This window comes from Chiloscyllium plagiosum, unplaced genomic scaffold (assembly GCF_037043375.1).
Source record: "Chiloscyllium plagiosum isolate Xiang-an unplaced genomic scaffold, Cpla_swu_hap1 HiC_scaffold_3, whole genome shotgun sequence".
Classification (NCBI taxonomy): domain Eukaryota; kingdom Metazoa; phylum Chordata; class Chondrichthyes; order Orectolobiformes; family Hemiscylliidae; genus Chiloscyllium; species Chiloscyllium plagiosum.
Window position 1 is genome coordinate 7,253,031 of NW_028270141.1, and position 14,221 is coordinate 7,267,251.

The 14,221-nt window shown below is 38.9% G+C and overlaps 1 protein-coding gene and 1 long non-coding RNA gene across 3 annotated transcripts in view; one reads left to right on the top strand and one right to left on the bottom strand.

Moving 5' to 3' along the window:
* The first annotated feature begins 9 nt into the window (after nt 1-9).
* Nucleotides 10-11,994, top strand: LOC148150514 (uncharacterized). The gene is made up of 3 exons (XR_015752325.1): nt 10-125; nt 7,999-8,649; nt 11,440-11,994. It is a non-coding gene; the product is annotated as an uncharacterized LOC148150514 (long non-coding RNA).
* LOC122540602 (uncharacterized) overlaps nt 10,621-14,221 on the bottom strand; it is a 46,030-nt gene continuing 42,429 nt past the window's right edge. The window contains exons 14-16 of one of the 2 annotated variants that reach the window (XM_043676527.2): nt 12,551-12,673; nt 11,985-12,089; nt 10,621-11,255 (exon numbers count right to left, since the gene is read on the bottom strand). In XM_043676527.2, coding sequence (XP_043532462.2) covers nt 11,200-11,255; nt 11,985-12,089; nt 12,551-12,673 — 284 coding nt within the window. In that variant the 3' untranslated portion in view covers nt 10,621-11,199. The remainder of the gene's footprint in view (nt 11,256-11,984; nt 12,090-12,550; nt 12,674-14,221) is intronic. The other variant, XM_043676566.2, reaches the window with a different exon arrangement.

Below are 14,221 nucleotides of genomic sequence, written 5' to 3' on the forward strand. Positions count from 1 at the left end.
ATAGCCAAAGTTTTTTCCCAGGGTAGGGGAGCCCAAAACTAGAGGGCATAGGTTTTGGGAGAAGATTTGAAAGGGACCTGGGGATGATGATTTCAGTGTGGTGTGTATGGAACAAGCTGCCAGAGGTGGGTACAATTATAACATCTAAAGACATTTGGACATGTACATGGATAAGAATGGTTTCGAGGAATATGGGGTGCAAAGAGGCAAACTGGACAGTTCAATTTAGGAAAGCTGATCAGTATAGACGAGTTGGGCCCAAGGGCCTGTTTCTGTGCTCTCTAACTCCATGACTCTATCACCCCCAACAGCTCATTCCCCACCTATGACACTTGCCTGTGCAATTTCATCAAGTGTAACACCTTCCTTTTTACATCCTTCCTCCTCACAGAAATCCCCAAACCTTTTCTCCAACTGTCCTGGAATTCTTTCTATCTAATCGACTATTCACTGCTCTCAATACAGTTGCTGAGACAATGGGGAGACCAAATAATAGAGTTTGAGTGACTACCTTGCAGAATGCCTCTGTTCAGTCAACAATCAAGACCTTGACCTTCCAGTTGCTAATTAATTTAATACACCATCTTGCACTCATGGCTCAAATTCTTGTCTTAGTTCTGCTGAGGTTTTCCCGTGAAGTCCAATGGAAGATGGAGGAACGGAATCTCCTTACCTTTAGCACTTAGCCTTCTGGACTTAATGTTGAGTTAAAAAATATCTCAGCACAAACTCTGTTCTCCTATTTAGTCTTCCCTGCTGCTCCAGTATCTGATATTCTTGGTTTCACTTTCAGCAGAACTGACATATGTTCTGCCATTGACACCTACTATTAATATCTGCTCTGGATCTATTTTTTTTCTACAATCATTTGATTATTTTTATTCCATGATACAAGTGATTTCTAATCTTGCTCATGCTCTAAACTTCCCCTGACCTAACTTCACTTCCACTTACTTTTCACTACTCTTTTCTACAGCATGATACCTGTCACTTTTCCACCTCTCCCTTCAGTCCAAGGTCACTTTGAATTCAAAATGTAGCTCTGGTCCTCTAAGAACAAAGAAAATTACAGCACAGGCATAGGCCCTTCAGCCCTCCATGCCTGCGCCAATCCAGATCCTCCTTTCGAAACCTGCTGCCTATTTTCTAAAGATCTCTCCATAGTTCCTTCCAGACTTGAGTTCCTTCAGCACTCCCGGTTTACATTTCAGATTTCCAGCATCTACAGCATTTTGCTTTGATTAAAATGCATGAAGGTGTTAATCTGCTGTGTGCAGCAATAGCAGCATCTTTTACTGTGCAGGCCTCCTCCAGATACCCTTTATTCACTCCAAATGGAACAAGCTGGAAACGCTGCCATAAAAATAGTCTGTCCCGGTTTTCTTGTCTTGGGAATCACATTTACCAAGATCTCCAGCTTCTAAAAACAAACCAGAAGAAATATCTAAATTTTGTATCTTGGAATGTTACAACATTCATGAATAACCTCAAGAGTGAGCATCCAACAAGAACTGAAATTGTTAACTATCAAGATTTCAAATTGATATGCCTTCTTTCAGTGGGACCTGCCTTTATGGAAGAACAAAGTTAAAAATCACGCAACACCAGGTTATAGTCCGACAGATTTATTTGGTAGCACTAGCTTTCGGAGCACTGCTCCTTCATCAGGTAGAGAGGCAACTGAAGGAGAAAAAAGAGCGATACATCTTTTAGAAGTATTGTTTTACTTGATACTCTGGATATTTTGGATTATTTTTTGAAATGTGAAGAAATTTTTATTTCAAAAGTAGAAGTAGAAATAAACCTGTTATCTATTGCTATTGAGCGAGAGGCTTCAGAATGGATGTGTAAAGTTTTCAGTTTTCCAATCCACCGGGACCTTTGCAAAACGGAAGGAATTTGGAAGATAACAATTACTGAATTCATTCTGTTATTGAGATTAAATCAAGATATTATACAATTTAAAAGTTTTTGGGATGTCAAGATTTTGCATCTTGTTCTCCGTAGACTCCCACCATTATATGTTGAGTTGCCCTTTTGCAATTGTTATCCCCTCTGCATCCCAATATGTTACCTCCAATTTCAACAATTAAGTTCCCCAGCTTACCATTCACAGCAGCTGTCCTTCACCTATAGTGGATAGACCCCCAGAACTGACTATGGACCACTCACGTGGTTGGACAGCCCCTGACTGATTTGTGTGCAGCTCCTTGAACAACTTACTGGTTGCACTGGAACCACAGAGCTGATTGTGACACGCACACTGGATTGTAGAGATACAGACCCCTATCCCTGACCATTGCCAGTTCACAGTGCCCAGCCCTTGGACTAATATCAGAGGCTACCTTGACTTGCTGTGATGGAACCCCCAACTAAATTCTGTCTCCCTTGACCTGACTGAGGACTACTCCCCTTAGACTGTGAGTCATAGCCATTTGGTTGATGCATATACAACATGTGTTGTCACATAGCAGCTGGCACAAGCTGCACGTGTGAGAATGACATTGTACAATGAGGTACAACAATATATCTATCTCCTTGACTGATCACTGCTGGCAATTGAGAGTGCAACTGGCTTTGTATCTGCGCTAAAAGACAAGATAAGGCAGAAGTACTGTGAATCATTTAAGTTTTGGCTAGTGTAGGGAAGTACAAAAAGACAAGGCAGAGCAAGTTAGGGATGCTGTAAACACCCAAGTGGGCATCTGAGTAAGTGTTAAGGGAGTAAGTTCAGAGCCCTGAGGTGTATGAGATTGTTGCTGATGCAACAAGTGTCCTTGCAGTAACATTGCAAAGAGAGGGGCCAGTGCACTCCAGTGTTGGAAGTGCAGACTCATCTTGTAAATGTACCGGGGATGTGCCATGAGGGTGTGGTGCGACTGGTACACAGGCGCATGTCAGATAACAAGGTCCATGGATGGGAGGGCTTGCAGTCACTACCTATGGAGTATGCCCTAAAACTTTGGTGACTGGAATCTAAGGTGGTGAGTTGGAGGAGCAAGCAAGGGGCTGGAGTAAAGTAACTGCTCTTGATCTCATTGTCAGGAATTGTCTCCATCCAGTTTTAATCTGGTGGTAGGAGAATGGGAACTACATATCAAGAATATGTTGTAATATCAAGTAAAACATTAAAAATCACACAACACCAGGTTATAGTCCAACAGGTTTAATTGGAAGCACACTAGCTTTCGGAGGTAAAATATTGTTACTATAGAGGGAGTACAGGAAGGTTCACCAGACTTGTTCCCAAAATAGTGGAACTGTCAAATTAGGCAGTATTCTCCGGACTTGCAAAGAATGAGAGGTGATTTCATTGATACCTTCAAAACATTTAATGGGATTGGCAGGGTGGATGAAGGTAAAATGGTTCCATTAGTTGAGACTCGAATCAGGAGGCACAATCTAAAACTAGGGATCCTATTTCGGTCTGAGCTGAGAAGAAATTGTTACAGTGGTAAATCCTTGGAATTCTCTACCTCAAAGCTCCGTAGTATTTGGTTATCTTTGAAGTAGAAGTTGATAAATTTTTGATTATTGATGGCATAAGGGGTTATGGGGATAGTGTGGGTAAAAGGCATTGAACTGTTTGATCAGCCATGATTGTATTAAATAATGGAGCAGGCTTGATGGGCAGAATGGTCTACTCTTCATATGATCTTAATGATTAGGTATTAATGAGATGTCAATACATGCTACTACATCCAAATAGGTCTGTCAACACTTGATTGGAAAATGTAACTTTTTATTCTCAACATTACGAAGCCCCTCACTGGCCGTCTCCCCCTAGTTTCCCAAATTTCTCACTGATGCTCACATTATTTAGTGCTTTGGAAAGTTCCATCCAGTATCTTCCAGTGTAGTGTAAGGGTGGCACAAAGATATTTTGTCTTATTTCGCTAAATTACATTTTATCACTCACTCACTTTATTTTCCAGCTAAGTATGGAAATGATTGTCATTATCATGTTATCTTTTAAACATCTTCCAATGAGAATAAACAACAAAATGCTATGGCGTTGGGACTATATCACCTTTCAGAGTGCCATTGAAAGTCATCTTTTGCATTCACTGTCTGATTCATAGATCATATCTAATCATTGAATCCCTACCGTGTGGAAGCAGGCTATTCAGCCCATTGAGTCTCCAAAGAGCACCTCAACCAGATGCATCTCACCCACCACATCCCTGCAACCCACATTTCACATGGCTTATTCACCCAACCTGCATATCCCTGGACACCATGGGGAATTTAGCATGGCTAATTCACCTAAGCTCCACATCTTTGGACTCCATTTGCTTTCTTCAACAAACTATCAAAATCAAACCAACAATCTAGAATTTATTTGTGCAATACATGAAGGAGTTAGATGGCAATTTACAGTACTTGGAAGTGGGAAATAACGATCCCATACACCGGACCCTCCCAATTGCAGAAGCATAGGCAAGCATCCTTTTTCATTCACTCAATTACCTTACTCTTTCAGAGTCTTGGCAGAAATAACAAATATCGCAGATATCAAAAAGAAAGACATGTTCCATGACTTTATTAATAAGAGCATAGAGTATAACAACAAAGAATTTATGTTAATCCTTATGAAATATTGTCTAGGCTGCAGTTAGAGTATTGTGGCCAATTCTGTACAGCAACTCCAGAAAAAAAAGACCTTATGGTGCAGATTAATTTGCCAGAATGGTACCAGGTATGAAACACTTCAGTTATGTGGGATCTCTGGAAAAAGTGGGATTACTTTTCTCTGAGCATAGCACATAAATGAAGATTAGAAAATCTGGTAGAAGTCTTCAAAATCCTGAAGGCTTTCAACAGTGTAAATAAGCTCAAACTTCTCAATTGCAGAAAGGTCTGTAAGCAGAGGACAGCGATCTAAGCACTTTCTTTGTGTTTATAGGGTATGGGTGTTGCTAGTTAGGGCAGCATGTAATGCCAATTCTTGTCCTTGAGAAGCTGGGAGGGAAGTGTATTGGTGATGGTGGTGGTTGCCATGATTAAGTGCAATTTATGCTGTGAGGAGGGGATTTCCAGTCTTTTGTTCCAACAACAGTGAAGGAATGATGACATATTTCCAAGTCAGGATAGTGAATGGCTTGAAGGGGAACTAGTAAAAGGTGAAACTTTTTAATGCAGTGATTTATTATTGATTTGAATGCATTGCTTGACAGAATGGAAGAAGCAGATTCAACAATAACTTTCAAAATAGCATACATAATTGAAAAGAAACAATGTGCCTGATTATGATGATAGAATTAAACAGAAAATAAATTGGATCACTCTTTCAAAATGGTGGCAGAGGTATGATAGGCCAAATGATCTCCTTCTGCTGAGTCTTTTGATGATTCTATTCTATGAGTGAGATTTTAACTAATTCAAAACGCATTGGTTGTAATCTGGTCTTGTACATCAATATCTCTGTAAATCCTTTGTCTTAAACACTTCTGAAATTTTATCCAATATTCATGCCAGACCTAAGTTTTTCCAGCAATTTATGTTTTTGTTTCCAATTTCCAGCATCCACAGTCATACAGTCATAGAATTGTACAGCACGGAAACAGATCCTTTAGTCAAACTCATCCATGCCAACCAGATATCCTAAATTAATCTAGTCCCATTTGCCACCATTTGGCCCATATCCCGCTAAACCTTTCCTATTCATATACCCATCCAGTTGCTTTTTAAATATTTTAATTCTACCCGCTTCCTCTACCTCCTCTGGCGGCTCATTCCATGTAAGCACCACCCTCTGTGAAAAAGTTGCCCCTGAAGTCCCTTTTAAATCTTTCACCCCTCACGTTAAACCTGTGCCCTCTAGGTTTGGACTCCACTACCCTGGTGAAAAGACCTTGATTATTCATCCTATCCATACCCCTCAAGATTTTATAAACTTCTCTAATTTCTTTAGTTTTTTAAATCACTTTTATTTCTCGACCCTGCTGAACCAGGAAGTTTATAGGAAAGTAGCTAAGACATTAAATGAAGGGAACAAAATGGTATATGAAATTTCATTCAACAACATCTCCTGTCCTAAACTAGAAAGGTTCTTCATTCTCAGAAATTCCCATATACAACTGACTCAATCAGTAGGGAATGTAAAGTGTAGATGTACTGCCCAGTCCAGGCAGACAGTGGAACATTTTTAAACCATTTATTTGAAACAGAAAGGATATCCTTCTTATTCAAGTGAATTATGTTCATTGTCCTCACATACATCACATCAATATAGTCAAGAATATTTAACAACTAAAAAAATTTTGATTGGCATGCAAGTTGTGTTGGCAACATTTGAATTGAGCCTTCTATTTGTTACGTACTTCAACTGCAGACTGCTTAAAGTGACATCTTAAAATGTGGTATCTGGAATTTCTTGCAAAAATCCAGTAAATAATACCTGCCTTTAATATCTTGTATTGACTTGGATTTATTGCCTTTGCTTTTCCTAGATGTCTGTAGACTATTTCCGTTATAACAAGCCGCAAGGATTTTCCCATTGGAAATATCAAGTTAAGAAACCTATAATTTCCAAAGTTAACAATCACACAACACCAGGTTATAGTCCAACAGGTTTAATTGGAAGCACTAGCTTTTGGAGTGCGCTCCGAAAGCTAGTGTGCTTCCAATTAAACCTGTTGGACTATAACCTGGTGTTGTGTGATTTTTAACTTTGTACACCCCAGTCCAACACCGGCATCTCCAAATTATAATTTCCAAAACATTATTTTCAATTTTAAAGGAATGTCATCACACTAAAAGATTTAATTCTCTGCCATCCCTGCTCAAATTAATACTGTCTCCTCTCTAATATTTACTTCAATACTGCCTTTCATAACCACAAGATATCTCAAAGTGTTTTTAATCAGTGAAATATCTTAGAATTGCAGTCATTTTATCATGTAGGAAATGCAGCATTCGATTTGCATACAATGAATTCCTATAACAATGATGTTACAAAACGCCAGATTCTCTGGACTGAATCTTGCCATATTTCGACAAAGGAGCGCTTTCATCAAGTTTCATTGAGGTTTTCTGAAAATATCATCCCAAACACACCTCTATGGTAGCCTTTTCATTCACCTAGCAGCTGGATTCAACACTTTATTCAGCCAAAAGAACGCACGACTCTCATATCCTAGAATAGATAGTGTCCCTGGAACCGGCACTATCTTTAAAACAGTGTTGCACACAGGAAAAACACTGTTCTGAAGCTGCCCTACACAACTGCACACACTCGGAGGGCATGGTGTGATTGGCTGATGTGACCTTAACATCCTGATGAGCAAGGTATTAGAGAGGAGGGCCAGCTTCTCACCCCAGGAACACTAGTAGAGGCCACAACACCAGACCCTGCCAGGCTGCACTGAATATGCTTACCTGGTCAGTGCATTCTCAACCATCTGGTGAGAAGCCCTGCAATGTTGCATGAAGGTTTAGTGAATTTCTCTGCTCTGCCAGGCTAAGTGCCAACATCCTCCCATAGCTACTTCATTTTCACTATCTCTGCTACACCACCTACCTCCCACCAACACTCATCTCTACCACTCTCTGTATTACTTGTCACATTTCTCACTCGCTCTCACCCAACAACTCCACTTACTAACCCTGCATGGTTTCTCCAGTTCCCTACTCATTCTCTCTGGTCACCACAGCCTTGATATGCACCAACATTAACAGCTGGTCAGCCATGTTCTACACTCAACCCCCCTCTCTCTATGCAGGAGAAAACCGCACTTAATGGGACCAAAAAAAGCCAGGACAGACAATAGGGTCATCTGCTTGCTCATCCCCTACAAATACAGGATACTGGCATATGCCAGAGAGGTCCAGGACAGCTCCTGCAGCGATGTTGAAATATCCATGTCCTGCTAATTGAGGAAGCAGCAAGATTCCTTGTAGTGCAATGCACACACTGATCCAACTACCATTATAATTTCCACCTACCACAAATTGCCCTGTGTGCGATGCCTTCAATCCTTTATTTATGTCTTGCAGGTAGTACAGTCAGGTCCACAATCCCCTCAGGCAAGAGGGTATCACTGGCAAAACATCCCCTCCAGACCTCCGAGGAAGAAAGTACTCTGATGCTTCAGGGATAATACCGTAAAGGCTGCCTCCTACAGTCCTCCACCATCACTACTGCCACTACCATTCTCCCCTCCCCTCCCCCTGGCAATACCACTTCAGTGGATATATTGGCTATATTAGATTTGAAAGCACCTGAAGACCAAGGAAGAAACAGCCCAAGTTGCTGCCAGTCACGGGATTGCTGACGACTGGGTATCTGTTTAGCCACAGGCAGGAGAGGATCCTATGGTGTCAGCAATCAGGAAATTCATATACATGCACAAGCACGCAAAGAAGCTGCAGGCATGTTGGGGGGGGGTAAAACATAATTGGAGGAAAGTAGAAAGACTAGCACAAGAATCAACCATTGACGATTGTTGGAAAAACTCATCGGCTTAACTAATGTCCATTAGGGAAGGAAATTTGCTGTCCTTACCTGGTCTTGTCTGCATGTGATTTCAGACCCACGGCAATGTGGTTGACTAGTAACTGCCCTCTGGGCAATTAGAGATGGGGAATAAATGCTGGCCTGATCAATGACGTTTACATCTTGTGAATGAAGAAGGAAAACCCATCCTGGTACTACAATTATTCATAGTTTGGATTCATGATTCAGACCTAGGAATAAATGAACTTGTGAAGGATAGTGCATATTGAACTAAGACTAAGGAACAACATGACATAATATGAAAAGACAGTGGAAAATTTTCCAGTTCTGAAGAAGGGTCACTGGACCCAAAAAATTAATTTAGCTTTATCTATACAAATGCCGGTGGAGACTTTCTGGCAATTTCGGTTAGTTTCTGATTTCCAGCTTTGGTTTTTATGAAAAGATTTCAAACTGGGCAGTTAAAAGTTACAAATTTAACATAGTTAAAAATGAAGTGATATACATTTATGGGGAAAAACATGTATCATTGCCAGCAAGAAAATGTAAAATTTAGTGTTGATGACGTTCACAGCAACTTGGAGAGAGAGGTAAATTAAAATCAACTTGGCAGGTAAACAAAGTAATTTTAAAAAATGCTTTAAAAAAACTACTGGGACCTATTTCTAGGAGTATAACATTTAAAAATAATGAAGTTATGTTAAACTTGTAGAAGATCGTGGCCAACCCACACGTATATACAGTTCTACTCTCTATATTTTTTTAAAGTGAGGAACTGATAGACAAAAAGGACACTGGAACTTAGAGACTCTGTCTGAGTCATCGGGAAAGCTTCAACTGATTGAAATTCTTTCCTTTTAGGTAGGAGAAGACTCTGAAAATACCTGATAGAAGTCTTTAAAATTATGAATGGATTGGACAGAGTTGATGTCGAGGGTTTCCACTTACACAGGGTCTAAACAAGGAGTCATTAAAAATTAGATATTCCTGGTAAATCCAATTGGGAAATAAGGAGAATTTTGTTTACTCAAACAGTGATTACAGTATGGAACTTTGTTACCATAGGCAAATAGTCTGAATACTTTTCAAAGGAAACTCAACAATTACATGAGGAGAGAATAGAAAGGAAATGTTTGAAAGACTCAAAACTTCCATGAACATACATGCAATTAACATGAAATTGTCGGAAGCAGATGCCCAATCACAATCAAAATAGCAAGTTATTATTAAAATTAGGGTCAAGATCTTGTAATAAACAAGTGTACCACCTGAGAGTGAAGATTGAGATACAAAGCAAAGGCAGCTGTTCAAGCCAAAAGTCGATTGCCATCTCTGTTTGCCATAAAATGATATCCTCATTATGGGAGAAGCTATTAGACTAAGACAAGTTTCATAAGACATCTATGAACTCATATGCAACGCTGATATTTAAACCCAGCCTTCTGCAAGAAGAATTATCCTCAATGTGATGATGCTAGCTGGTACACCGAGATATATGACAGGAAGAATCAGTTAGGGAAAGCAGCAGATTTTGTCAGAGTTTACTCTTTTTTTTTGTTACAAAATGTCTCAAATAATTGGACTTTGATTTTTAATATGATTAGATTACTTACAGTGTGGAAACAGGCCCTTCGGTCCAACAAGTCCACACCGACCCTCCGAAGAGCAACCCACCCAGACCCATTCCCCTACACCTAACACTACAGGCAATTTAGCATGGCCAATTCACCTAACCTGCACATTTTTGGACTGTGGGAGGAAACCGGAACACCCGGAGGAAACCCACGCAGACATAGGGAGAATGTGCGGAGTTTGCACAGTCACCTGAGGCGGGAATTGAACTTGGGTCTCTGGCACTGTGAGACAGTAGTGATAACCACTGTGCCACCGTGCCCCCCAAATCTTTAAGGGCAATGGAGTAATGTTTTGTTTAATACCTTCAACTAAATATAAGTATTGGATCAAATTAGATCAAGAGATGGTGTATGTTAATATACAAAGGTAAAGTAATTGAAAATAAACAAAGTTTAATTAAATCAAAGATAAATTTTAATGCATGCTGGTGGGATTGAATGAATAGAAAACTAGCCATTTGGTGCATTTTCACAATCTTCCATACATTTATATCAGCTACAATAATAGTTGAATTACGAACACAAACATCAGAAAACAAAGCGATTTATTTAACTTCTTTACTGTCAAATATACATTTTACTGGATATGAAAATAGAATACATTAGAGTTGAATTCAAATATACATTATGCGTATTCTTGTCCATAGCATCCATAGTGACAAGAATTAATGGTTATTTATGTTCAAAACATGGTATTTATGACAACAAAATAGATCAATCAGGTGGTATATTTTCTACATAATATATTTAAGCATTCCTTTACTCCTAATTTCTTTTCTCTACCAACTTATTTGTGAAGTGTATACAGTTAAGACTAATATTGATATATATCACTTATGCAATATGTCACAGTAGTAAAATCAATACTTTCAACAACTGAGCCAATATATAGTAACACCTGAATGAATGGCTTCAGTTTTCTTCATGGCATCTCTTATTATTCTCTACTTTGTTTTTAAATCTATAGCTGCAGCACAGCAATAAAAGTAATTAGTCTGATCAAGATTATAATGGAAGCTTGCAAAGAACTGTGCTCAATAAAATGGTCAGTTAGCCAAAAAGAAATGACAAATAAGATGTACTCTTCAAAGAGTGCTCACATAATGTTCAGAATCGACGCAGCTGGTTTTCAAATGCTCGTATTTTTTTTGTTACTTGATTTAGTATGAAATAGTTAAGGATTACTACATTAGGTTTGTAAATATGACCTTACAATAGTTATAAACTGTATATTACTGACCAAATCAAGCATTATCATTCACAATGAAAAGGCCATGAAAATCACATTTCATTTTATTTCTTTCAATCAATTCTAATTTTCATGATCTGTCTAATCCTTTCCTACAGGCATGATGTCGAGATAATAGATGTAATCAATCTATATTTATCTGTGGCAGAAGTGGGTACTGCAGATGCTGGAGATTAGAGTTAAGATTAGTGTGGTGCTGGAAAAGCACAGCAGGACAGAAACAGAAAAATTGATGTTTCGAGCAAAAGCCCTTCATCTATCTGTGTCATCGATATAATGGAAGGATATGAATCTGTGCTGAACCTTTCTGTTAACGTGTAATAATACTAGCTAAACCTCTTCACTGTTGCCAGCCAAATGTTAGTAATATCCGCTTGCTAAATATGATCCTGACCACACTTGTAAATGTATCTGCTATATATCCGGAAGCTCAAAATGTAATGTTTGTACAGTTATAAATGACCAGAAGTACCAGTAAAAAAAATTTTTCATTCACCTTATTATATTCTATTATTGCTTTAACAACTGTTTTAACTTCATTTAGATCTATAGAAGCATAGTAGTCTCGTTACAAAATTCATTATGCAACCTGGAACAAAAGAAATCTGGATGGAGATTCAAAACTAATTATTAAAAAGGATATTTTTACTAGCCAGTGCTTGGAAATTGGACTGGACGTCTCTTTGAAAATCAAGCAAAGCTTCACACTTGCAGGGATCTTCAATCGTGATTTTTCTCTGAGCTTCTTCTGCAAAGTAAAATTCTATTCTGTGATTACAGACATGGTTACTGTGCAGATTTTGTTTGCAATGACAGACTAATAATTTAACTGCATTTGTAAAACGGCACAGAAAATAGGTCAATGTTTTTTTAAAATGAAAACCACCCATGCAAAAATGCCAGATTATCTTTTATTGAAATAATATCTCACTACAGTTAAAAAAAAATGCTTTGATAATGTTTTCAAAGAACAACAGGCAAGTGTCAGGAAAGGTAATTCAAAGAAGTAGGTCAAATATCTAGAGGATTCCACCTCAAGATTAACTTTAATTATTGTAAATAAATTAGCATGAGATGTATTGCCAGCAATAAATTGGGTTAGGCCTCAGGATATCAGAATCAATTGCTTGTTAATTTATTAAATAATGGTATTAAATTTTTGGAAAAGTGTTCTAAAGTGTCAAATTTTGTTAGAGGTAAGTAGCTTACTTGCACAGGTTTTTTGGTCCACATTCAATATAAAACCTGTATGGCACTTGCAGTGATAGCCTGTTGTTGTGCTTACACATATTTGTTCACAGTCATGGTTTCCAATGGCGCACAAATCCACACCTGAAAGTTTTAATTCAATTTAGTGCCTCTAATCCAGGAAAAAAAAGAGCTGAAATTCAACCTAAATTCAATGCTGCAATAATCAAAAGCAGAAAGTTAACATGTTCCACAAAAATAGGTGCACAGGAAATGTAAGCAAAGTTCTGTACCCTGAGGAGTGGACCTCCTTAAAATTACTCATACAACACAGTTGAGCCACATCATGGGATATTCAAACTCAACCGTGTAGTGTTTGACTAAAGTTAAACAAAACTCTCCTACTCTCTCTCTTTCAAAACACTACTGAAGCTTTGGTCACCTGTACGAATATTTATTTGGTGATATTCCTGTCAAGTGCCTTCTGATATATTACTAAGGTAAGATGCTTGATAAATGTATGTTGTTGTTGAATATGGGTAATGTGCTGGATATGGGAACTTCATACTATCACTCGGAGAGATGTTTATTCCATCCTCACTTTATTGGTGGAGCTGCAACCTGAGGAAGCAGACAGGAGCCAGCATTGGAGGTGGGCTCACCCCAGAGTGGATTCATAAAAGGCTCATTTCGCTAGACTTTGTTGTGACTGCTGCTTCATGTTCTGCTTGAATTGTTGGCAAGTGTGTGGAATGTGGTTAAAAATTGTTCTGCTGTCTCTTTATTGCCTTTATTTAAAACACATTCGAAAGTCTGCCTTGACGGATCAAAGTTAAAAATCACGCAACACCAGGTTATAGTCCAACAGGTTTAATTGGAAGCACACTAGCTTTCGGAGCGACGCTCCTTCATCAGGTGACAATGCCGGTGTCCAACACCGGCATCTCCGAATCTTGACTGATCAAGATTTCAAAGAAAACCCCTTTGCAACACGATGCACAAATTTGCGAAAAATAGTACAAAACAGGAATAATAATGTGTAAACAAAATAGTAGCTTCTCACTGGTGACAGTGAAGACTCCAGGCAGTAATTCAAGCCTCCATGAAGATAGGATGTCACAGTCCTAAGGAATAATTGTCCTTCCTTGTCAAAGCATGGGCTTAAAGAATTCACACGCATGTATCAGTCCCACAGACCTTGAATTATGTTAGATGAGCTTTCCCTGGATCAGATAATCCTTCAAAATTGTGCTTTCTGCAAAGATCTTGTTGTAACACCCTGGTCCGAACACCTTCAAGTTCAACTGGACCAGCTCACTCAGCAGTCAGTCCCCCTATCGTCTCCTGTCCTACTATCTCCCATGATGTGGAGGTGCCAGTGTTGGACTGGGGCGGACAAGGTCAGAAGTCACACAACACCAGGTTACAGTCCAGAAATTACTTCACCTGACAAATGAGCAGCACTCTGAAAGCTTGTGATTTCAAATAAAACCTGTTGGACCATAATCTGGTGTTACGTACTTTCCTCCACCTGATGCTGCTTCTGTTTCACAGATGAGCTCAGTCCTTCAATTGTTTCCGCATCCTTGTGATATTGTGAAGGACAAAGCAAACTGCAACCATTTAAGAAACCCTTGAACATGGTGTATAGTGGGACACCACTCAAGTAGTAGACTGCAAAAGTACATCTTT